At 39.2% G+C, this 26002-nt stretch overlaps 1 protein-coding gene across 1 annotated transcript in view; it reads right to left on the reverse strand.

Moving 5' to 3' along the window:
- Positions 1-26002, reverse strand: part of ush2a (Usher syndrome 2A (autosomal recessive, mild)) — a 207058-nt gene that overhangs the window by 15299 nt on the left and 165757 nt on the right. Inside the window, exons 56-63 of the mRNA XM_079632841.1 lie at positions 25338-25445; positions 24992-25175; positions 20323-20480; positions 16547-16705; positions 16076-16238; positions 11799-12153; positions 1936-2163; positions 337-1856 (exon numbers count right to left, since the gene is read on the reverse strand). Of these exons, the coding sequence (XP_079488967.1) occupies positions 337-1856; positions 1936-2163; positions 11799-12153; positions 16076-16238; positions 16547-16705; positions 20323-20480; positions 24992-25175; positions 25338-25445 (2875 nt within the window). The remainder of the gene's footprint in view (positions 1-336; positions 1857-1935; positions 2164-11798; positions 12154-16075; positions 16239-16546; positions 16706-20322; positions 20481-24991; positions 25176-25337; positions 25446-26002) is intronic.

Genomic DNA, 26002 nt, shown 5'->3' on the forward strand with positions numbered 1-26002 from the left:
TAAACTGTTTTTTTCTTTTTTACATAATAATTATAAATGCTATTCATTAATGAACAGATACTTTTGGGCCTGGGTCAATTTATGTTGTAAGGCAAATATTCACAGTAAACCTCAAATATAAAAAAGTATGTACTTGAAGCAGATTATAAAGCAGATATACATAGATAATAATAATAATACATTTTATTTATGTATTATTATTATTTATGCACTTTATAAGTAGCAATTCAGTTTTTTTTTTGTTAATGGTCAACTAAGTATTTATGGTATTAGTATTTAAGTATTTAACTAAGACCCTGACTAAACAGTGTTAGACTTGCATGCTGGTATTGTTACCTGTAGTACGGCTTTAGTGCAGTGAGGGAGAAACTTTGACTCTGAAACGCACTGTGGTGCGAAGCGAAAATGAAGCGTTTCACGTTGGGCTCAGCAGGGTCCCGTTTGTAAAGTGAGTAGCTGATGATGACCCCATTAGGTCGTGCAGGGGGTTCCCACTGCACCATAATGCTGAATGGCCCTAGAGCCTGCAGTCTGGGGGGAGCCACACCAGAGGGCGCTGAAGGCTGTGTCCTGGCCACCGCCGGCAGACTGGTAGCGGCACCCTGACTGTTATTGGCAGTGATGATGTAGCTGTACTCGACACTGGGGAGTAAGGTGAAGTCGTGGTAACGGGTGTCCATGCCAGTATATATAAGGCTCCCATTTCGACGGAGCTCATACCCTATGATCACTCCATTTGGCTGGACAGGCTCTCTCCATGTGACTTCAACTGATTCAGGGCCTGTGACTTTAAGAGTAGGAGTGGGCATCCCTGAGGGCGGTGCTTCTCTGGTCTGGACTGGAATGGGTGAACTTGCAGTGCAGCCGCCATTGGTGCAGGCCGTCAAGACGAGGCTGTAGGAAATGTGTGGCTGTAGATCCAAAACCAGCACACTTGACCGTTTCCCGCGGTAGATCTCCTCATTGTTCATTTTGAGAATATACATCACGATCTCACCATTCTGGATGGATGAAACAGTCCACGACACATTGAATGAATAGGAAGTGACATCAGACACCATAGGCGGCGCCACGTTAGCAGGGGCGGCTTCTAAAGTCCTGATTTGCGTCGACTCACTGGTAACACACCCCGCCACGGTGCAGGCAATGACTGCGTAACTGTAGAGAGTGTATGCGGTTAAATCCACATCAGTGTAGTTGAACACGCTCGAGTCGAAGCTGAAATGGAAGCCAACGTTGTCCCTCTGAATCCTGTACGTCAGAAGAACACCATTGGGCTCCAAAGGAGGCGTCCAAGCTACAAAGACTTCATTAGGCTTGCCCTCTATATGACGGACAACCGGAGGAGCCAATCCTCTAGGAGGAGCTTGTTTGGTGTGAACCGTGAGCCAGGAGCTATCAGTGTATCCTGCCGCATTGGAAACACGCACACGGAACTTGTACCTGCTCCAGGGCAGAAGGCCAGACATATTATATGAGAAGCTGTTAGCCTGAGTGTCGTTCTGGATAAAAACAATCTTGGCTCTCAACGAGTCATCTTCATCACTCCGTACCCTGCCATCCTCCACACTTACAGCCAGAACCTGATACTGCAAGATCCTGCCATTGGGCTGGGCAGGTGGAGACCAACGGAGCTCCACGCTGCGGGATTGGACCTGCTGTACCGTAGGAGGCGGTTGAGAAGACGGGGCGGCCTCTTCGGTGGTTACGCGTTGAGGTGCGGACCTCGTGCAGCCTGTTTCAGTGCAAGCTTCGAGAACGAGCGTGTACACCGTGTACGGTTCCAGGCGGCGGAACAGGAACTGACGTGCAAGGCCGCTGAACTCCAAGTTGTCCTCATTGAAGATGTTGTACATCTGTGGATATAAATATGTTAAACGATGGCAGATTCTGGAGCGTGATATTGCAATGTTACCATCATTGTGGGTAGCATACTTTAATGACTCCATTTGGAGAGGCTGGTTCAGCCCACTGTAGCAGCAGTGCTCGACCGTGTTCTCTCTTCTCCACGCTGAAGTTAGCCAGGCCACTTGGAGAGGCTTCAAGGGTCCGAACAGTGGTCCAAGGACTAGACACCTGACCTGCTCCATTAACTGCCTCTAAACGTACATTATATGTGGTGTACGGCTCCAACCCAAACACATGAGCCTGAAAAATGTTACCCTACAACACAAAAGACACAAATATAGTTAGTATATGTTTTTCACATAGCAATATTACTATTATTATTATTTATAAAAATAAGTAATAAAAAAAATATTTAATAAATATAGAAATTACGTTTAATATTATTATTATTATTACTATTAATACTAACTATTAATATTACTACTATTATTGTAAATGTCTTTTTGCCCCTTGAAAGTAAAATTTAATTTGACCAGAAAAAAACAACAACACATAATTCTTACCATCAACAGTAAAACTACAGCACCCCTCAGCAACATCCCTATGCAGATTGTACACCACAATCCATTACATCGCTGGGAGGCACTAAAGCATTTAAAACGCTACCTTTTTACGTGGTTGAAAAATTGAGAACATTTGGACTATAAACCAGCAAACATATGCACATTGTCAATAGAGACAGCTGTTTCATTTCACTTTATTTCAGCACAGAGACTTATATCCTGCCCCTAGATGGCAATGCTATCAAACACTTTCCTAAACATGGGCACCAAGACATTAACAAGCAGGCGCTCGCTCATCCAGGATACTCAAGGCAGCCATTAAAAAGCGACTAAGAGAATTGATTTTTGTTATAGATTTCCAAATAAATGTTTATGGCACAGATCCCTAAAATGGGAAGTGTTTAAGTTTTGATTAAGAGGATTGGTTATGCTGCCTTTTGGGTATGCACAGATCCACCGTTCATAAAATGATTAAATTCTCAGCATAAAAGAATTACATTTCTTATTTAAAAAAAGAATGTGTCAGGTGTTTAAACTATTATAAGCACGCGCACGCACGCACGCACACACACATGCACGCACGCACACTATTTTATATTAAGAGCCATTGAATATATAGATTCAAATTTTCCCAAAATTACATTGTTAAATCTGTAATGCATGAACTTCTTTATGGGAGCCAAAGCAGTCAGGCTTCTTCTTCAAGACAAAAGCACCGAATTCAGACTTCTTGTAATTGAGGCAGAAAGAGGCCTCGCTATTTAAACATTAAAGAGGTATCAGAGTCAGAAGCACATTTAGTGTTAGCTCAGGGAATCAGTCATTTGTAAAGGGGAAAGAAGCCTTTTAAAGCCCTTTTTCTTTCCTCTTTTCCTCTTTCAACTGAGCACAGGTCTCCCTTGTCTCATCAGCTGCTTACATATGTGTTATTTCCTGTGACAGCGCTGGGGGCTGCTTGGGCCAGGGGATGATTTTAATTAAGAATAACCATGTGGATTTGTCACAACAATTATGCTGATTAGATGAAAGTGGAGATTCCTGACCCTTCAAAGGTGTGGGACTGCTTCATTTGCATACAGTAGACATACTGTCCCGGCCTGCCACTGCTGACTTAAGCCTGAGCTAGATTTTATTAGTATCATGCTAACAGCTACAGAACCCGGGAAATGCCTCATCAAAAAGCATCAAATGGAGCTTTTGGCAAAGTTGAGCCTTTGGCCATGTTTTAAGTAACCTGCGCTCATAGTCTGTCAGAGAGTTTTAGACAGATAAAATGATGCAATGATGCATTTTGTTATAAACATTATCATTCATCTCTGAATACACCTCGTTGTCTATTTATTTTTTTATATACACACATAGAATATACTGCAAATCCTCAAATGACAATTCTGTCACTTACTTTCTTCTGTGGAACACAAAAGGAGACATTTTAAAGAATTAAGGAACTGTTTTTATCCATACATTGAAAGTCAATGGGGTCCAAAGCAACATTAAACCTGACTTCCATTATAACCCCCCTCCCCATGGTTCAGAACGACATGACTCACATGAGCAAATGATGACAGTTCACCAAACATGAAAAATCTATCTCTTTAATATCACCATTCCTTCACACACTTTAGCTTAACTGTTGAGAGGGTCTAGAGACTTTAGAGCATCCTTTCAAAACATCTACCCTTTTGCTCTGTAGTACTAATAACAGCACCCAGTTCCTGAGATGCCTTGACACTATTAATTATTTGTGGTTTAGATGTAAAGTTCTGTTCAACCCAAGCCTCAATCAGACAGAGGGCTCTTGAATCACTCAGCTGTTCTTCAGACTGGGCTGGTGTCTGATGAAGCAAACCCTTCATGCATGCAAACACACACATACAGAAACAGAGGAAAGTACCGTTTACCTCCTCTGATTGTGGCTGAGTATGCATGACAATCAGAACCGTGAATGATGGAAGCCGTATTAAGAAAATAAAAATGAAAGCACACACAGTCAAGTGCCACTAACTTTTGATTTTTACATCAGAAATTAGATTTAAAAGACACTCCCAGAGTGTTTACTTTACAAACCAAAAGTAGATTTTATCCAATATAAAAGCAGAATTTTTATTGTAATGGTACTCTATATTTAACTACTGACATGTCCGATGTGACACACACGACGCACAGAAAGACGCGCGCCAGAATCGAGTTCTTTTTCAAAAACTCTTTCAAGAAAGCAAGTTTGTTCGTTGCTTGAACAAACAATAACAGAGAATTATGCCAAAATGCCCTTTTTATAGAGTATTCTCATAAGAGCAGTCTTGAGTGAGTTAAATAACATCTTAAATGAACTTAAGAGTTGTGAGAAAATATGCACATGACCATATGTTAGATCCACGTCATGTACATCAGTGACAGATCTTAAAGTGACAGCAGCCTAATAAACACGTTCTTTGATCAACATTAAAGGGCACCTATTATGACATTTAAAATGTTCCTAATGTTGTTTAGGGAGTCCCCAACAACAGTTTTACATGCATGCAATGACAAAAAACACTTTTGTTTTCGTATAATATGCATTTATTTTTACCTGATTTGCTCACCGACTCCCAAATGATTCGTTCAACGACTCGTTTTTCAAACCCCTCCTTGCGCGACGCTAATCTGCGTTGATTGGTCAGATGACCCAGCAGTGTTTACAGAGATAATACTTATTTTTAACACGGAGTACAATGATGCTTTTATCAATTAAATTGTATTATAATAATGATTATAGTCCACTGCTTTATAGTTTGTAGTAAAAAACAAAAAATAAGATAAATAATTTAATGTTATGTTAGCGAGCATAGCCCAGAGTTCATATTGTAAAAGCACAATCAGTCTTTGTTTGCGTTAGCCCGATGCATAAACATAACGTTTTTACAAAAAAAAAAAATGCAGTTACGTTACTACGAGGTATTACTCTATTCTTTAGACAACTCCGAAAACAACGACAAACACTTCACATATCTCAATACAATTGTCATTGAAGACCTAGAAGCTAAACGGTGCTTACACAACAAACAAAATAATTATTAAGCATGCTACATAAAATATAAAAGCAAAAATTATTAATAACACTTACAGGTTGTGATACGGAGGAGGAAGCTGATGCAAATACACTTAGAAATGAACCTTCCTTCAATATCAGCCAGCTCGCGAATCCAAGTTTGATTGCATTTAAAAAGCAATCGTCTTCAAAATGACGCGAACAAAGCACAAGGCTCGGACTATACTTCTGTGGTATAGTTATATGAATTGTAGCCACTTAGTCTTCAAATGCTCCTCCTTGGGCAGATGAAAAAAGTTTGCTTTTGAGCCGCATTTCAGAACACAGCGTCTCCTCGCCATGATGTTTCCCTGGGCTTGGAGCGCAATAAGTGGGCGTATCGTATTCAAATAACTTGACAAGTTGACGTCATCTAGTCAAAGAAAAAGCTTCGGTCTTCTAACGATTCATAAAAATGACTCAGAGTCGACTCTCACTTTTGAAAGACAATAACTTTATATACGGTGCACTTTCATATTTCAAAATTTGCAGGATGTTTTTGTTCACTTAGATCTATGTTACACACTACATGAAAGGTAAATTTCAAAATTCCATAATAGGTGCCCTTTAATGTTAATCAAAGAACAAAAGCAACAGAGAAAATTGTAGCTTTAATAATGATTAATCTATATTACATTTATAATTTATACAGTTAAGACTGTAAAGTGTTTGATAACTTTATTACATTTCTGTTAATTTCCTACCTGTTAGACAGGTAGGCCACAGGTAAATATGACATTTATTTTAATGAGTTTATGTAAAGATTGTTTTAAGTTCACTTTTAATTAAAAAGTTTTTTTATTTTAAAGCCTAATAAATGTTGAAATTGATAGATTTCAATTATACTGTAATGTTGAATATACCATTAGTCTATCATTAATGTTTCATAGACGTCAGTAGCAGTATTAGTATCAGTGATACTGGCCTTCATTCATAAAAAGCCATTAAACAAATATTTAAAATATACTGTCTTATGTTGTTTCTACACTCATTTGGAGAGTAACTGTGAAATTATTACAACATAAAAAAAAATTCAACGCCTGATGTTTTTAATTGTGATTAATCGCAATTAATTATAGAAAAAAATGTGCGATCAATTAGTTTATTTTTTTAATCGATTGACAGCACTAATATTATACAATCATACATTTTTTGCAGAGGAAACGATGAGGGGGAACAGGACCAGGATATGACATGAACCAGATTCGAACTCACATTCTCACTTATGAACACCATGTACAGCTTAATTTATTAAAAAAAGAGCATGTCAAAACCACCAGGCTATAGACTCTAACACCTAAACATTTTTGAACTTTTAAGTTATAGACATAAATTAGTCAGAACATTATGTCACCGGCCTGATCTGAAACTGTAAATGAGAATAAAACTTGTGAAAGCTCTGAGGAATCCATAATCAAAAACCGCAGACCATCGGGAGTTCCCTTTTGTTTGTCCTTTCAGCAAATGAGTTTGGGTTCAACAAGGGCCCAAACGAGCTGCTCGGATCATTCTGCTCCACTTCAACAGTGTGTAAACGAGTCTACACAAAGACATGGTCCAACGCTCCACCATCATGTTTATGCACTCTTCACTGTGTTCTTAATGATAAACTAACAGATTGTAAACATGCTGCCAGAGTTTCAACCCAAACCCCCCCCTCCCTCATTTTTTTTCCTGTGCATTTTTTAAACAATGTCCTTCATGTTAGAGTGGTTACAGGCAGCAGAAGGACATCATTAGAGCCATGGTTAAACTGTAATTTACACCATTAGGAAGGCAGGAGCAATTTTTATTGCCTAGTAAATTTCAGCTCTGAAATATTTGGACCATATGGCTCAATTTGTGTAATAACCTTAATTTCTTGCACCCTTCAGGTCCGCCAGCATCTCCGCTTGCCACTCCGACAGAGTCGGGCTTCTGTGCGCAAAAGGCGAAGCGTCTATAGAGTGGCGGTGGAGATTAATAAGGTGTCACGTCCTGTTTGGGTGAAGGCATTGGAACAGCAGCCAGATGGTATCTCTGCAAATGACTGTCAGGGGTCCTGATCTAATCAATAGGATGTATTAATACATCTCCCATCGCTGGGGTTCTCATGGGGCTGCTGAGCAACATCTGGAAAGATCAGGAGGGGGAGAGAGAGAGCAAGAGAGGCAGAGAGAGCGTATGTAGAGAAAAGGCGATAGCGTTGAGAGCGTGAGAGCGAAAAAGACGAAGAGTGAAAGAAAGGGAGGAATGGATGGGACGGGTCTGGTGCTGGCTGTGACTGGGCCTGCCTAATCTCTCATGTAGGCTTGATAAGTGTTCGGTAATGAGGGGCGTCTGCACACATGGTGAGGGAGGAAGCTTTTGGCGGCTCAGACCGCCTGCGCTCCGTAGCCTCATTCAGTCCCGCCGCCATGACGTCCACATTAATCACACGCACTGGCACGAGGTACGGCACACAGCACAGCCTGGGATCAATAGCAGCCCCACCCACCCCCCAAAAAAGAAGGATGGGCATGCTCAGACCACAGAAGACCACAAGCTCTCCTCTCTGCTGAAGAGCTACTGAACAGCATTGCACCATCTGCTCCACGATCTGACTCGTCTCCACATCGCACGTGTCTAAGCAATGATTGCTAAAGCTTAATCAAACATCTAGCACAAAAGTCTCTTTTGATTGATTGATACCTACAGCGTGTTTACTGGTCAGGGCTCAACGAGGATGACCCTGGCAATGTTACAATCACAGCATAAACATAACATTTCGTTTTAACCAAGTATATATTTGATACACACATTTCTAAGGCCTCTAAAATTATTGAGATGATCAGATCTTGCTAAAAACCTGTTGTACACAATCTATACTGTACATGCCTTCTGTCGTCTTGTACTTTTTTTTAGAAAGTAAAAGGTATTTTAGTATAATTCTAATAACGTCCTACTTTAGGTCATGGTGCATGTTAATTTATTTATTTTTGGATGTGAAATCTTTACAGATTTGTATGAAGTTAACATAAGAATGACTTTTATATTGTTAGTAATATTTCAAGATGAACACTTAAGGTGGTTTACTTCTCTTAATGATCATTGTATTGCAGTTGTATTTTCCCCCCACAATAAAAACTAGAGCTTTTATAATAAAATTTTAATAAAATAATATTTTGTATTACTTAGACATAGTATATTATATACATTTATTTAAGTATTAAGTATTCTGCTATAAGTAAATCTTATAGATTTTTACAAATTATAAGAAGTTCAACTTACTTTTAACCAAATAAATATCATATTTTTGAGGGTTTTTTCCCTTTTCAAGTATGAGCTCTATATTCTCCTATATCATACTATACATATGTATAAAATATTATAAAATGTATTCATTTATCATTTTAAATATAGATACATTATTAATTTTACATTGTCTGGGTTTATCTGTGTTTGTTTTGTATTTGGATAGGTTAAGTTTTCAGTTTGTTTCATTAGTTACTCATTGTTTGATTATCTGTCGCACCTGAAGTTCATTTCGTTAATTAGTTTGCTCTTGTATTTAAGGCCTCTGCATCTTTCAGTTCATTGTCTGTCCTCGTCAATATTCGGTTGGTTGTTCTGTTCTAAATTTAGAATTTGATCCAAACAAATAGTTTTTTGTCAAATTCAGAGCCAACTTATTATTCCATACCCACTTTACAACTAATTGTAATACCTCATCCAAAGCAGTGGACAATTGCTCAATTGATGTTGCAAGTAAATATAATGTTGTATCATCTCCACACATGACTGTCCGAGCACACTTTAAAGCAAGAGGAAGATCATCGGAAAAAATAGAAATTGCATGATCCTTCATTCTCAGACATAAAAACAAATTCACTCCAGCAGAGAACATTAACCTGTAGCCACTCAACAGTTGGCAACAGCTAAATCAATATGATGCCCCACTGCAGGCCAAGTATTGACATGGCAGGCGGACAGCTGATATAGCACAAAGTCAGTGTCCAAAAAAAGATTCTGCAGGATCGATGGATTATAAATGTAGCCGTGAGAAATTGCACTAATACCCACACTACAATTTCCCCGTGGCAGGGGTTATGTGATTGGACAGTGTCTTCAGCAGAAGAACATGGGAAAACTCAGGGCAGTACAGGTAAATTAAGCTTTATATTCTAAAATCCTTACTTTTAAAACAAAACAAAATGAGCCTAGTTTGTGATGAATATGAAAAACAAACAAAAAATCATGGTATTACATATCAACAAATAAGATTAATCATTACACATAATACATGCACATTTAGCTACTTTAAAATAACGGATTGATATTTGGTGCTGTTTGGCTACTGACCAAATAAATGTATGATGAATGCTCATTTTAATATCTTGAAATAAAAAAAAAAACAGAAAATCAAGCAGCATTAGTAAGTAACAGAACATTATATTTCTTCCCAAAAATATATTCTATTCAAATTTACTGACTGTTTTGTTTTTTAATCGTAAGATATATTCTAAAATGAGTTAAAAATTTACAATTTGCAAAATGATAAATTTGCATCAGCCATTAGGAGGCCAGGGTCATAACTCAATAGGGCTGAGGACACATGGAAAATTAATTACAAGCTGATTAACTGCAAACTGACGTCACACGTTCACCACTGAAGCCGACCTCTGGAGGTCAAGAAAACCTGAAAGGACTGCCAAGAGAATAGAAGCGGAACTGTAAATTACTCTCGAAGAAAAGAGGGGTGCTGATAAAAGGCCTATCCTGGGTGACGTTCATTAATTGCTATCAAAATAATTAATTTGTCTATTAGGCAAGCATCTATCTGGCGCTCTGTGGGAGAAGCTGAACTCCTCAGTGGGTTCTGGATTTCTTCCCCTGTGGTGTTGCTGCTATCAGGGGGCAAGCTGGCTCTGTTCACACTTGTTTTGAACAGGAGCTCAAGCTGAAGCCTTTAATTTGGCCGTGATGCAGTCATGAGCATCTGCGAGGAAAGCAGCACACTATTTTTCCTCTGTGTCAAACATGAGAACGCCATGAATCACAGCGGCTACTTTTATAGGTGGAGACATCAGCGGATGAGGAATCTGTTTAAACATGCAAGCAATGGGCTGATCACTGATGGATGATCTCAGACAGATGCTGATGCTGGAGAATGAAAAACTTCAGGTGTTGAAGCTGAACTGAGAACTGGAATCCGTTGTAACCAAAAACACAACAATGGGACAATACACACTTAAAGAAGGAAGTGAAAAAACAAAAAGAAAAAAAGAAAAAAAAAGAATCTAAGCAAATAATATAACTAATAGCCAACTAAGCAATCAAATTTTATTTCAGTAAGAAAAGATTTAACTGAAAGACTGAACTGTTTTCTTAAATGACAGGTTGTTGTAAGAAGTTTAAGCAAGTTGCAAGTTGTTCACAAGTGATTTAAATGTTTATGAATTTACACCAATTGAGAGTTTGTAAGATTTGTTGAATGTTTTCAGTTGTGATGGCACAGCTGCATTTTCAGCAGCCATTTCTCAAGAATTTACTGTCACACGATCCTTCAAAAGTCTTATTTTCTTTCTTTTTTCATCAGTTGTGGGTCTTTGCTCAATAAAAAATTAATTTCCTTAAAAGAAATCTTACTGACCCCAAACTTTTGAACAGTAGGGTATACAATTTATCAATTACCATACTGCATTTATTGTTTTTATATATGCTTCTGTCTAATAAACTGTTTCACAATTGATTCACTGTTTGAATTTCACTGAAAAGTCTATAATAAGTGTAAGTAAAAAAAGTGAAAGTAAAAGGCTGTTTAATTGCGACACCTTACCTCATTTAATGTGACAAAATTCCTTTTTATTTGTGTTTAATAAACTGTGTCCCCCCAACAGTTAAATGTTCAAAAGATGTTTTGGTAGCCAAAGGTATGTGCCCGTATAGAAACTGACTTTCGAAATGAACTAACCCTCAAACTATTCACTGGCTAAAAACCTGTGACAATTAGTCCAGTCTCCCATTTATTGTATCATATATCTAATATATATCTTTTCAGAAAGAAGTACTACTTGCTACTAGATAGCATTATATATGTGCAACTGCTTTCAGAAACAGTAGCATAGTTTTGACGATTGATAATAATCACCGATAATAGTTTCAATGATTCTGGTCTCTCTCTGATAATGTGAAAAAAAGTGTTACCTCTTCATTTGATAGATTTGTGCAAAATCTTTTTGTAGGCTCTATTTCATGGTCCATTACTCATTTGTCTTGCTTCTTTGCACATGGAACATTTATAACTTATCACACAGTGTAGAGACAGAATACCAACAATTGATGGAAGAAAAGAGTATTACCAGAACTGTGAGAGCAGTAACAGTTGTGGAGTTAAACGTAGGATCGTTGGGTAGTTTCTGGTACACCACTTTGTACTTGAAGATCACTCCATTTGGTATGTTAGGTTGGGTCCAGCTCAGCAGAAGAGAGTAGGCACTAGCGGGGTGGGCCGAGGGTGCGTCCAGGCCCTGTGGTTCTGCCTCTAGTGTGCGGACAGACGTCCATGAGCTGGAAACGGAGCCCTTAGAGTTCACAGCGGTGACTCTGTATTCATATTCGCTGAACGGTAGAAGGGCGTCTGAAGCATCAATGAACTCTAGAGGACCTTCGGTCCAGATGAACACCAGCAGCTCCTCCTGAGTTCCAATTGGTTGTCTAGAGGGAATATAGTTTAGATCACATGAAAAAACAGAAATACTTTATTTACCGTAGAATGAACGACAACAAGAACTACTTCAAAGACCCTCAAAATTGACTCCAGTTGAAAACGAGGCCCAAAAACAAACAAATCCAGTGGGGGTGCCAGAGGAAGGATGCCGAGATGAGGAAGAGCACACAGAGGAGGTGAGGAGCACAGGGTACCCCCAGGATCCTCCAGCTTAAATTCAAGGCTTTTTAAGACCTTTTTAATACCATTTCAAATGAAATTCAATGCCAACTTCGTACCGATTCCAACATAAGTATGAGGGGAAAATGTCAAATCTGTATAAATTTTAAACCCTAGAAAATAATTATGTACATGTAGCCTACTTGAATTAAATAAAACATTTTATTTAAATGATCAGTCATATTAAATACATACGCAACACTGTTGTAGTGAGCACGTGTGTGTAGGCCAGTGTTAATTTTGGCAGCCATTCTTGATTCAGTCTTAGTCTTCATCTTCAGACGAAAATGCTTATTAATGCAAACTTTTAGTCATTACTTTTAGTCAAACTGCAGTTACTTTAGGTAGCTATTTTATATGTAGTCTTTAGACAGAAAATGTCATAATTATTCTCTCTAGGCCATTCAATTAAGCTTATGAGAAATTGACACTGCACTCTTTAGCAGTAGCACTTGTGCAATTCTACACATCCCTTTTCCTAAGTTCCGTGGTTCTCCTATGTTTTTGAGTGCCGTACCCCCTGGTACCCCCTCTCTTCCACTTAGACTGCAGTCACACCTTTTCCATTAAGGGACAATATTTGCCCCCTTTAATACATTTTTCCATTAAATTTTTTACCTTTATAATACCTTTTAAACATAAATAATGCTTTAAATAAAACAATGTTCAATAAATATGCAATGTTAAAAAACGTTTAATATTAATAAAAATAGTATATTAAAATAGCCAGTAGGTGGCGGTAACTCACGGTCTTTATGAGCGAGTCATCGAGTCGTTCATTCATTGAATCTCACGATTCGTTCAAAGCCACAGATTTCGTTGCAAAATAGAGCAATGAGCCTGACTATACTGTTTTATGCAGTAAATCACTTAATGTTATCCTTTTGTTGTTTTTTAACTGTTGTATAAAATCAATGTCACATTTGAAATCGTGTGGATATTCGGGAAACATTGCATTCTTGCTCGTATAATATGATCTACATTAAAAACACTTTTGATCGCAGATTTAGTCGCACAAACAGCGCAAGCGGCTCGTGACAGAACACAGACCGACTGAATGACACTTTAATTTAAGTAGAAAATCTCAAATAAAGATCGCTGAACTCCAGCTTGTCTGTGTTTTCAGATAATCCGCGCTTCTTCAGCAGTAGAGCGCGTGCGCGCGCATGGTTGCCAGATACTATTGAAAAGACCGTGTAGAAAATATGTTCTTTTAACAGAAAAGCTCTGATTTGGGGTTTGAATGAATAGTATCTGGCAACCATGCGCGCGCGCTCTACACTGCTGAAGAAGCGCGGATGAAGGTGCACTCAACGCTGCATGAATTTTTAATTAGCCTACATTAGTAACAGTTAATTTTGTTACGGTATGAACTTAATCGTAGGAAAAGCAAAAAAATATAAGACCTTTGTAACGAAATTCAAGACTTTGTTTACCAAATTCAAGGCTTTTAAGGCCTTAATTTGAGATGATCAAATTTAAGACTTTTTCAATGCTTTTAAGACCCCGCGGGTACCCTGGGAGCAGGAGCAGAGCTCTGGGCTTTGCTCAAGCTTCGTTAATTCCTCCACATTAGAGGCCTGGCTTCCATGCTGCTGGAGAAAATGACATTCACCACTCTAATGTGGCCCCTGCCGGCCCTGCTCGCACCGCAACGGCCTAATCTCACCCACCGCATTAAAATAAAGCCAAACAGAGACTGGCAGGGGAGAAGAACGTCTCACACCATGGTGCTAAACTACAGCACACAGCTGCGATCAGCAGTCTGTTCCACACACATACCGACACTGCATCTGGAACACAAGACCTTTTGCTTTAGGAAGTCAGGAAGTAAACATTGTAATAGGCTTTTTGTTTTTCATACATTTGGGTTGATAAATACACGTTTGGTTCACTACGTTTTGTCATGGCCACAAGATCATTTTGTCGAGGTAATGATCAAAAATGATTTATCAACGCAATAAAGTCGTGGCCTCGAGATTCCTATCTTTTTCTTGTGTCCGCGAATCCTTATGTTGAATTATGTCGATGCTTCTATTGTCTCAGTCTCACCAGCTTCAACATCTACTGCATGCATGCATGCAATCCGAACGTGGATGTATTCTTAGGAACTGATTTACACAAATTCTGTATAGCAGTCAAGGACTCTCCCAGGTAATACCTCAGTCTCCTGTGTAATATAAGTTAAAAGTGTGGAGGACAAGCATCCCTGAGGAGGGGACACTCGCTTCACAATCTCAGATAACCTCCAATGAGCTGAATACATACACAATAGCACATTAAACCGATTACATTTAGCGCAGTGCTGATCGCCGGTATTAAGATGAGCAGATAGAATAATACACCAAGTCCTTTAAGCCACGAGTGAATTCACTGCCCCCTGAATGTGATGTATTTGCCAGAGTTTATCCCGCTCCCAAATCAGGGCCAAGATGAAATCCAGTCATGCGTTCGTCGGAATTCCCCGGCATCTGTGGCTATGCTAATGATATTTTCTTAAGATTTATGCGGGCTTAGACTGATCTGACCTTGCATATGAATGACACTGGTCAACAGCAGTGCTGCCCTTGACTAAAACCTTACACTGTCGCTAACACACACACACACAATCGCACACTCACGTAGATGCCATAAACACTGTTTTCGCAGCCATCCTTAGAGCGAAAACATTGGAAAGACGTCTCAATTTATGGTTTAATCTGATCATTGTCTGGAATCCTTCAAGTCAAAACCTGAATGGTTTAAATTGCCGTTCACGATGTGGGGCAATAAAGGTTCGAGCACGGCCGGCTGTGTTGTTTCCGACCATAAGGGCAATGTTGGCAGCGTAATGATAGAGTTGGCTACTCCCCGGCACATCGCTCCCTGTTCTCCTTGAAGGATGCCTCTGTAAGAGCAGAGCGAAGCATTCTGATGTGATCGTGCCATGTCAGTCTTAGCTTTATTCCCACTGTGCGGGGTGCAAGCATCATGGCATTCTGTTTCATATTGCTCTCAAACGGCTCTGAATGTGCCTGGAATAATCAAAGTCAGCAGGGCAATGTCATCTTCCATTTAGAGCTGCCGATCAGCCTCTCTCTCTCTTTCTCTCTCTCTTTCCTGCGCTCAGATACCACAGTCACTGATATACAGCTGATATCCACATAAGCACTCCTCACTATTCTGCGTTTTCTTGCTGTCAGTTGCACAGGAAGTAGAGAGGAAATGTTGACAAGTGTAACCAGCAGTGATTGGCCTGTTCACCTCAAGGTCACGGCATAATTACTGTTTGTGTTCGTCTACGTTTCCGGCCTTCCTTTCAAACATGCTTTGACATGGACTCACACCTAAACACACACACACACTTATTCCCAATGCAACCTCTGCACTGACATTAGCCTGACAGCATCATTATATGAAAGTGCATTTTCAGCTGAGATTGATAGAGTGCTAGTTAATAGTACTGGTTAACATGTCCACAAAAGAGCCGGAATATCTGTTCTACAGAGGTCCTAGGCCTGTGTGACTAACATTATTCAAGTATTCACACAGTGAACATTATTGTGCCAAATATTTTCTTCCAAACCTCAAAGTATTCCTCTAGTATAGGGGTTTGAGTACTCACAATAAAAAAAAAGTAATCAAATGTGATATTGGAATAAGAAGACCAGCATGTTTTGTTGTTTATATGTGAGAGTGAGTGCTTTTTACCTGTATATAAAGTAGTTGGTGATGAGGCCATTGGGTTTGTGTGGCGGACTCCAGTGGACCTCGATAACAGCTGCACCTGCAGCAATGAGAACTGGAGGGTCCTGAGCTAAAGGCGCAGCCTCAGGGGTCCGAACAGACACCCCCTGTCCTACACCACAACCATCTGCACAAATACGTACACATATTTACATGAAAGCAATGTGCTATACGATACATAGGTAGAACTGATACAACATATTTAAATGAACATAAAAGAAAAATAGTGTGAATATATTTCTTTGAGTTTTTTCCCCCGATTGTAGATGGTAATATTTAGGAACATTAATTGTTTCCAGAGGCGTATATTTCCAAATTGACTGATTGTTGTCTTCACCTAAGCTGAAATGTAGTATACAGAACATCCCAATCATATAGTTTAATTCTCTTGTCTGACTATTTAAAATGTTCAGGTTTCATTGGGTAGGAGAATACCTGGCTGACAGGCCTGCACTTGAATGTGGTAGATGGTGTAGGGGTCCAGTCCTTGTAGTAGCATGAAGTGCTCTGGCCCGGCAGGGCGGACGAGGGGCCGCTCAGTGCCTGCATTGAGCAGGACGTTATATTCCAAAGGAGCACTTAAATTATACACACCTAGAGGCAAACGCAAACAGAAAGTCACATTTGCTTGCTTTTACTGATATCAAAGGCCATTGATAGGAAGTTCATTACAAGCTCGTTTAAGCAAATCTAAAATGTAGAAACGTGACACAAATGCACTGACAAATCACCAAACTGACAAACTAACCAAAGAGATTAGTGATAATCCACCATGAAAACAAAAACACACTCAGCTCACCCTTTCCACAATCGCAATATACAAAGAGCCGTATGTACTTGTAATACAGTGCAAGGACTGACATACAGTGGATCTGACACTTTGGGAAGCTTTGCCCTTGATTCAACATCCTTCTGGCCAAGCAGGCACTTCCCCCAGTTCGTCTATCCCACCGCTGTCCGAAACACACAGACACGCACACGGTCTTCGGTAATGCATTTGAACTAAAGAATGTAGAGTCCCGGCATCCACGCTTTGTTAATATTCCCATCACTAGCGCCTTTCATAATTTACGGCAACTGGAGGCTGATAGGTTATTCAACATTTATGAGACCTGAGATGTATTCAGAACGGGCTGATTATCTTTACAAATGAAAAAGTTAAATTATTCAACTTCCTTCATTGCCGTCTCCCTGAGCAGATGTAGTCTTTTGCCAGAGACACAAAAACCCGCTGGAATTAGACGGTGCTTTGATCAAAGCATCCTGCCTGAAAAGTTCAATCGCACAGGTCCCTAAGTTCTATTATTTACAACTAATCACTGACTTTGGAGTTTTTGCACTTTCAACTTGAATGAGAGTCTAATAAGAAATAATGGCACAAAGGAAAAGAAAAGGAACATGCTATCAGATCTGATCCATCAAGCACAGGTGCAGCTTAAAACCGTGCCCGTTTCTGCATTCGGACTTAACCAAGCGTGAGATATTGTAGTTTGAAGCCATAGATTTTTTCGCTAGCCTCTCTCGAAATGTAAAGTCAATAAAAGATCCGGGCTATGTAAATGTTTTCTCTGGGTATCAGGGCTGTTTAAGGGCTCTTATGGTGTAATTGAGGTTGTTTAAGGGGATCCTCTCACAGGAGAGAGGCATAATGGGGCAATAATAACAAAAGATGGACCATCTGAGGCAGACAATCAGGACCGCTTGAATGTAGCCTGTGAAATCACTCTTGAGTGTGTGAATATGCACGCACACGCTTAAACACCCACCCACACCTTCTTGAGGGAAAACAAATACGCGCATGCAGATTCGCAGAGATTTGCGACACATGACCAGGTGAATGCATACACACCGATCTGTCATGCTAAGGGTTTCTCACACATATGTGAAACAGCTGGGCTGGGTAGTCGGTCTGAGCATGCACAAGAGCAGTCTGGGATGCTGGGATGAAGTCTATGAACTATCACAGCTCAAACCACAGGGAGAGAGAGTTTGCATTTACTCTCCGTGTGGGAGAACACTTGGCCCACATGCACAGTGGGATGTGCAGATGAGCCCGGTGCTGCAGTCTCAGAGTGTAAACAGAGTGATTGATTGATCGGTGGAGGCCGGTGGGCTGCAGCCTGCAACAGAAGTGATAAGATCATGCAGGACACCACATCAATGACAACTCGCTCTGGATCACTGGACAAACCTCAGCTCAGAAACGTTGCATGGACCCCCTTTGGAAAATTACTTTTTAGTTACACAGTTTCACACCTTAATAACTGAACTAGGATAATGAATGGTCACAATAAACCCCTAAATAGTAGTTAACTACATTGAATGTAGGATGGGACATTATTTTGTCCATCAGGAATTGATTGGATCATGATGTCCTTAAAGGGATGGTTCGGAGTAAAATCAACCTAGGAACCTTTGCACAATGACCTCGAGCTAAACACCCCACAAAGAAGCCTTTTTTCCTTTGGTCGAACATTATTAAAGTTAGAGCTTATTTAGAGATATCAGCCGAATGACTTAGTGCAGGAGCTAACGGATCCAAGTTTGTATCTCGTAAATTACCCCACTAATAATGCCCGGAATGATACCAAACTAATACAGTAGTACAAATAGGTTCTGTACTCATAAAACGAGGCCTTGAAAAGTCTGTAAGTACATCAGGAGTTTATTTAAATAACACTTGCCTGACGGCTCATGCTACTGCTAACCCGGACGTCGACATCACTTCAGGGAAAAGCACGTAAAAGTCCTGGCAGAAAGCGATGCATAAGGATGTAGTGTAACGACGAATTATAATTTTTTCTGAAGAGTTGACAACTTAGTGTTAACTAATAATTGTTGCAAACTGGTACTACCAACAAAATATTAGAGCATTCCTGGAACTTGGCTCCGTCATTACACTACATCCTTACGCATCGCTTTCTGTCAGGACTTTAACATGCTTTTCCCAAATCACTGAAGTGACGTCGACGTCCGGTTAGCAGCAGTAGCATGAGCCGTCAGGCAAGTGTTATTTAAATAAACTCCTGATGTAACTCCTGAGGATCACACAGCACTGTATGGGGGGGGGGTTTTTCTCTTAATTTTTACAGAATCCCAATGACTGTTTTGACACTTTCCCTTAAATACCCAGACCAGAACAAAGAAATCTTCAACTCTAAGTTGTAAATTATAGAATACTTTTTGGTTGAACATGATCCCTTGTTTAACAGCAGTACAGAATTCTTCTAAGGTTTCAGTCTTTCCCATAATATCAGTGACTGCTGTGAAATTGAGACCATTTTACAAATTATACCAAATATGAAATTATACCAAACATGAAAACAAAAAAGCAGCAGATGCACAAGATACATCATAAGTGGTATATTGCCATTCTTCATGAACTTTCAACCAGGGTGAAAGGAAAAGGAGTGGGGGAAGGGGGGTTTAGGATGAGTGAGGACAGAAGATTAGGCAAATGGATTTCTGTGTCCTTATTTCATGATATTTTCTTCAGATTAGTAAGTATATTGTTTTATTGCATGTGAGAGCTCTTGTGTTCAGTCTTATCAGGAATTTCGGCCTTGCAGTCTCATGTGAGTGACAGGTTGGCACGCTCTCGCGGCAGTAATCACGTCATCAGAGAAGAGTTGGAGCGGATGTTATTTTGATTAAAGACATTAATAAAAAAAAAGCACATTAATAAAAAAAAAGAGAAGTACAAAGATATATAATTTATAATAAATACTGATATATGTATACACACACACACACACACACTATTTATGTATATGTTTATGTGCTGCATTGGGTGCACCGACATGCACATGATCAGAATTGGTACACGCAATCCAACACCTGAACTTAACCTCAAGTCCACAGCAACAGCGGAGAAGGAGAGAATGAATGAGACACGACTGGACAGTGATGGGAGAACACACGCAGGTGAAGGGCGAGCGCATCTCAAACAACTCTCCTCTAAATCACACTAGAGGTAGGAAAAGCTGTCACTTAGGTTTGAATGTTAATTGATTGGTGGGACCCATCTACGTCCGGCCCGCACTGATGCATGTACACCGCGACCATGTTGGGCTCCTGGTAAATTACACACAACGCCACTCGTAAATTCTTGCCCGCGTGCCGTCACTCTCGCAGGCCCGAGCAGGGATAAATCAGCCTTGCTTGAGTGCTAAATAGAGAGGCTGCATAGCGCATTAGGTTGTAAACATTACCTGGGGGTGACCAGGCAACAAAGACGGAGCGAGGGCCGTGGAGGCTGACATTATTCGGAGGAGGAATCCTTTCCGGGGAGGAGACGGGGGTCTGAATGACGTATCTATCACTGAGACTGCTCCCGCCGCTGGTGGTGGCCTCCAACTCGTACACATATCTGCGAAACAAAGATGGATAGGAGATAAATAAGTCAACTGAGAAACTAAATTATGCTATTAGCTTAAAAGTCTCCTGTCACAGAAGTTAAATTTGCCTCCGTTTCAGAGATTCTCCATTTCAGGTGGGAGTCGACGCTGCGTTTAATTATTCATTGTCCGCGAGGGAGGCGGGTGCATTGATTCTGCCATTAAGCCGTGTCTTTCACAGCAAGCATAGTTTTGTTTAAGGATGCGCGTCTTTCATCAGGGTTCTCAGAATTGAGGCATGAATGCCAGCGTAACAAAGCAAATGTTGTTTAAAATCAGGAATGGGAAACCAAGCTGAAGTAATAGCAAACAGCAGATATAAAAAACAATAAATAAAGCAAATCAATACAAAAAAAGTGCGGGGGAAATCGAGTCTTTACAATACAATTACACAAAATCTGGAATTTCGAATGAAGGCGAAAAATTTCCCCACACAAAATTCACTACGGGTTTAATTTACACAGATTTATGCAATGACCAACAGAATTTGGTTTGAAAGTGACTATGACTTTTATACACTTTTGACGACAATGGACCTTTTGTGCCTGTGAAATTTCACAACTGTGACCACAAATGAGCGAGAGCGCTTGGACAGTTTAGGAGAGAGTGTGCAGTACAATTTGACATTAAAAGCAGCAACAGTTTTGTCAAGTTTCACAGCTGCTGGTCAGAAGTGTATATTCAGAAAACAGAACTGCCACTACGACTACAAAAACCCCGAAGTTATTTTATTAGCGTGGCTCCCTTTAGTTAGTAACTGTACAGACAAGACTTTCATTATAACAAAATAAACTGGCAGTGTTTTAAAAAGAATTCATTTAAAAGACATAATTTCTTAAAGAGATTTTCAATGAATTAATGAATAATTAAATCTTCAATTAGTCGACTAATCAGCTGTTGACTCATGAAATGTATTTTACTTCATATACATGGAGAAAAGAAAATGCTCAGATGACTATGCCTTCTTGTAATTCTGCTTTTACATTATACTTGATTCATTGGAAAAGTCCCTGCTGGATCGATATGGTGTGATACTATTTAACAGATGACATTGTTAATGCAATGCTGATCAGCCCCTCCACTGTGATCTGTGACAGGCGTGACAGATGCTCTGAACGGACATGCATATAAATAGAAAGGGAAGTGTATGTGTGTGTGTGTGTGTGTACACGCATGTATTAACGCCTGATGTGGGTTATAAAAACACTCGCCGGAAAGCTCTTTTAAGACATACATGACTTCACAAGATAGATTTACCTTTTAAACAGAGATGGGTGTCAGTGCAAAGGTGTGCATTAGCAATGTATGTGGGTCATGTTCAACATTAAAGGCTTTTAATTTGCCATAAACTCCATAGCCAGCCATTAATACCTTCACATTAACTATTGTTCCAGCACTACTCCTTTAAAATAGTCACATCAGTTATTATATACCATGCTCATCATGTGCAATAAAAGCATTAGCGATATTAATCAGAAAACACGTTTAAAACACACCAGTGAACAGCTGTGCATGCCGACGCAGGCATTTCGCCGCTGCGTGTATGTTGCATGCTTTAAGTTGAATAAACATGATGCGCCGCATCAAACGAGGTGGCAAGCGGCTAACCTGTTTCCCTAGAGGGAGAAAGGTTAATATTTCACTCGTCAGAGAGACTTTCTACGATAGTGAGGTAAGTGACAGCTAATCAACATTGTCATAAATAATCGATGAGCAGGAGTGCTGGCAGAACACCCCCCAGCACCCTGGTTAACTGTTTCACATCAGCCTATAGCCTGTCTGGATAATGAACCGCTCGTCTGCCTTTGTAACGCTCCTTACAGAGCTAAATTGGAAGAAGAAAGGGAAAGGGGAGAGCACGGGAGAAGGGAATGCCTTTTGGCAGGTCATCTGGAATTACGGCAAATTAAACGTCATGGCTATCCCCTGCTCTGTTTGAAGCTACAGTATAAACAAAAGCAGCCGAGGGACAATGAGAGGGAGGTCAGGTGACTGAATGACCTGTCCAAACTGTCCAATCAGAAGACACATGGTTTTGACAGTTCAAATCAGTGTGAAAGATATAGATTTGCATGATAATTTTTTTTTAAACACAGACTCTCTCTCTCTCTCTCTCTCTCTATATATATATATATATATATATATATATATATATATATAAATACACACACACACACACACACACACACACACACACACACACACACACACACACACACACACACACGTGAGAAAAAATGCAGTGAACAATCTACGAATCACTGATTGTAAAGTAATGAAACAAACAGATTTATCCTGTATCTTAAGCAGCTTATGAGAATGAACCATTGCAAATATTTACACAACATATTGCACAAACTAACCAATTATTTTGCAGAGTCCCTGTGTGCATTTTTTGATTACAGCCAACCAACAGATTTCACAGATGCTAAGACTGTATATATTCATGAATAACGAGGCATTGACAAAACAGCTGAATTTCTACAACATCAAGAAAATTATATTCTCATATTTTTTTATGTACATTATTAAGTAGATGGTTTCTGATTATTCGGCACATAAAAAATAATAACAATATTAATCTTAGGAATTCATTTAATACAAAATTTAATTAAGATTTGTATTGTTTTTCAATTGTTTTTATACAATTATTTACTTTCAAATTACCTAAATTCCCATAATCGATCGTTGTTTAAATTAACAATCAATTAATTGATTAATCTTTAACTTAACCATAACCTCCTAAATTTGAAGCACTACTAAGTTTTCACATTACTTAACAACAACTTGCTTAAACAACTCAAAATAGGTAATTTTAAAGCTTAGAAGCTTCCTGGCTTTATATAGAAAATAAAGATATGACCATCACTTAACAAGTGCTTTTAAATTTGCTGACATATTAGAAGTGCTCTATTTTCATAGCATGAAAAAACAACTGCTTTAGATGAAAATGTGATCTGTAAAATCATTGTAAATAACAGACAGACTTGTGTCCTTTTTCATTGAAAAGGTCTTAACTAGCAGAATACAACAAGCATATTTGTTTTAGTAAGAGACCAAAGTGTACCAAGTATTTGTATGAAAAAGCGCAGCCGACGCAAGTGTAAACAGTATACACATGATGCTTTTACGCCACATTTTGTAACTTCGCAAAACATTGGTAAACCATAGTAGATCACGTCTTTATTTAGAGCAGGTGGTCTTGAACGACTATGCGTAGATCACGGAGTGACCTGACACCTGACATGCTACTTGGCTAAAGCTATAGGTCTTCTGGGTTTTCCAATGTCATCTGGAAGTTCAACCACTGGAAACGGGATCTCGGGTGTGGTGGGTACAATGTGTAGAGACCAATCGAACACTGTTTTACAGCTGGAGAGCAGGTTGGTTTGACCGCTCAGATAGACAGGTCTTGATTTACCATAAGCCACAGAATAGGAGCGCACAGCTGATCACATCACTGATCTTATTACTTGTTTATTCTATGTACTTTTATTGTGGCTTTTACACAAGTAAATAGTTCTTATGCTCAGTAAAATTATTTGTTTTTGGACCCTTGGTTAAATAGAAATAAATGGCTTGAAAACATTAAAACACTAAATCATTTGTTATATACATATATAAACTCCTGTGCAAAAAGAAAAAGGGCCAAGCCAAAAATGGTCTTTTAATGGTCAACCATTTTAATCACAAATCACTGGTCAGGAAATTAACAAGAATTGCACAAATACCTAATCTAATAAGTTAGATGAAGTAGCTTAGCATGGAATTGCCTTCCCCTTTGTTTTCTTTAAATGTTTAAGCTGTGTGTGTAAACTTGCAGACAGCTTTTTATAGGAAGAAGAGTCAGTGTTGTTCCACTCCATGTTAATGGCTTCAAACAGTTCATGAGCAGTTGAAAAATGTCTCCCAGTTAGTTTCAATATTCACTATAGGGTCCAAATCTGGACTCTGACCAGGCAAAAACAAGAGCCTGATAGACTTGATCTCAAGCCACGTCTGGGTTGTCTTTGCAATTTGGGCAGGAGTATTATCTTGTTGAAAAATAGCATCTAATCATTCCTCTATAGATAACAACTTTTCATTTGTGGGAAGCAAGCCATTCTTGCAATAAATGACTTTTCACAGTGAAGAGGTAATTTCCTGACCAATAATTTGTAGTTAAGATAATTAAAAGCTTAGTGTTTAGCCATTTTGAGCCTCGGTCTCATCTCCATCAACAACAAAAGTTTAGTTGGTGTCCTAACTCGAATCACAAGGGGAACGCGATCAATGCGACTCTCCAAGCCAAACGCTGCTGCTCATTAGCTAGCCTCCCTGCTCGCTCCTCTTAAAAACTTTTAATGATTTGGTATCAGAGCAGCTCTGTTACTGAAGAGCTCTGTTATTGTAGAGTCCCAGGATTCTTTAAGACACACATAGGATTAGATGTCATCGATAATCAAGTGCTAATGGCTTGTTAAAGATAGCTGATAGATAGAACCTGGTGTTGGGCTGAAGGCCAGCGTCTGTGTAGCTCATCTTTCCTCCGTCACTGGTGAAGACGACCACTCCGTCACGCAGCAGCCGATACCGAGAGAGCAGGCCATTGGGTTTGAGCGGCTGGCTCCAGTGAAGCTCCACTGCTGAAGAGTTCACCTGTATATGCCTGGGCACCACCCACACATCTAGAGAAGCGAAAACAAGGAGGATAGGACAGACGAGACAAGTGAATATATTAAATACAATATACAGTATATATACACGAAAACTCTGATTATGCAAACACCAATGTTTTTAGTGTGAGCTGATATGTTACAGTGAGTGTGAGTGTGTGTAAGTGCATTAACCTGCTGGTGCATCTTCCAGTGTGCGGCCCATAGATGGCTGACTTGCTCCGCAACCAGCTGCAGTGCATGCAACAAGAATGAAGCTGTAGTCGGTGTGCGGCTGCAGACCTGCAAAAACAGTCAACAGACACAGCTTTTAAACACCATCATCTGCAACAATCACCTCTAGACTTACACATGTGCTAATGAATTTAATAATAAATATAATATAATATAATATATAATAATATCATTTCAAAATATAAAATGTGAATATAACTGTATATATTTAATACTTAATTATAATGTAGTTTTAAATTTTATTTAAAAAAAATTATCAATATTTATATGAAATATAAAATTCAGCCGATTTAAATGTATAACTACTCACATAACACCTCACACAACAGCAAAGAATACACTGGAATCCCTCTGAATGTTTAATGTATTATTACAGCCAATGGCCCACTGAACAACTAAATGTATATAAATAATAGAATAAACAAGCTTTTGGATTCATTCATATATATATATATATATATATATATATATATATATATATATATATATATACACTAGTAATTATGAATCAATGAAAATAAAATATTATTTATAAATTATTTAATGTAACATCTCATTTAAAATGAAAAAGATTGGGCTTATATTATTTAATTTCAACAAAATAA

The sequence above is a fragment of the Phoxinus phoxinus genome, assembly GCF_949152265.1.
Source record: "Phoxinus phoxinus genome assembly, chromosome: 13".
NCBI lineage: Eukaryota > Metazoa > Chordata > Actinopteri > Cypriniformes > Leuciscidae > Phoxinus > Phoxinus phoxinus.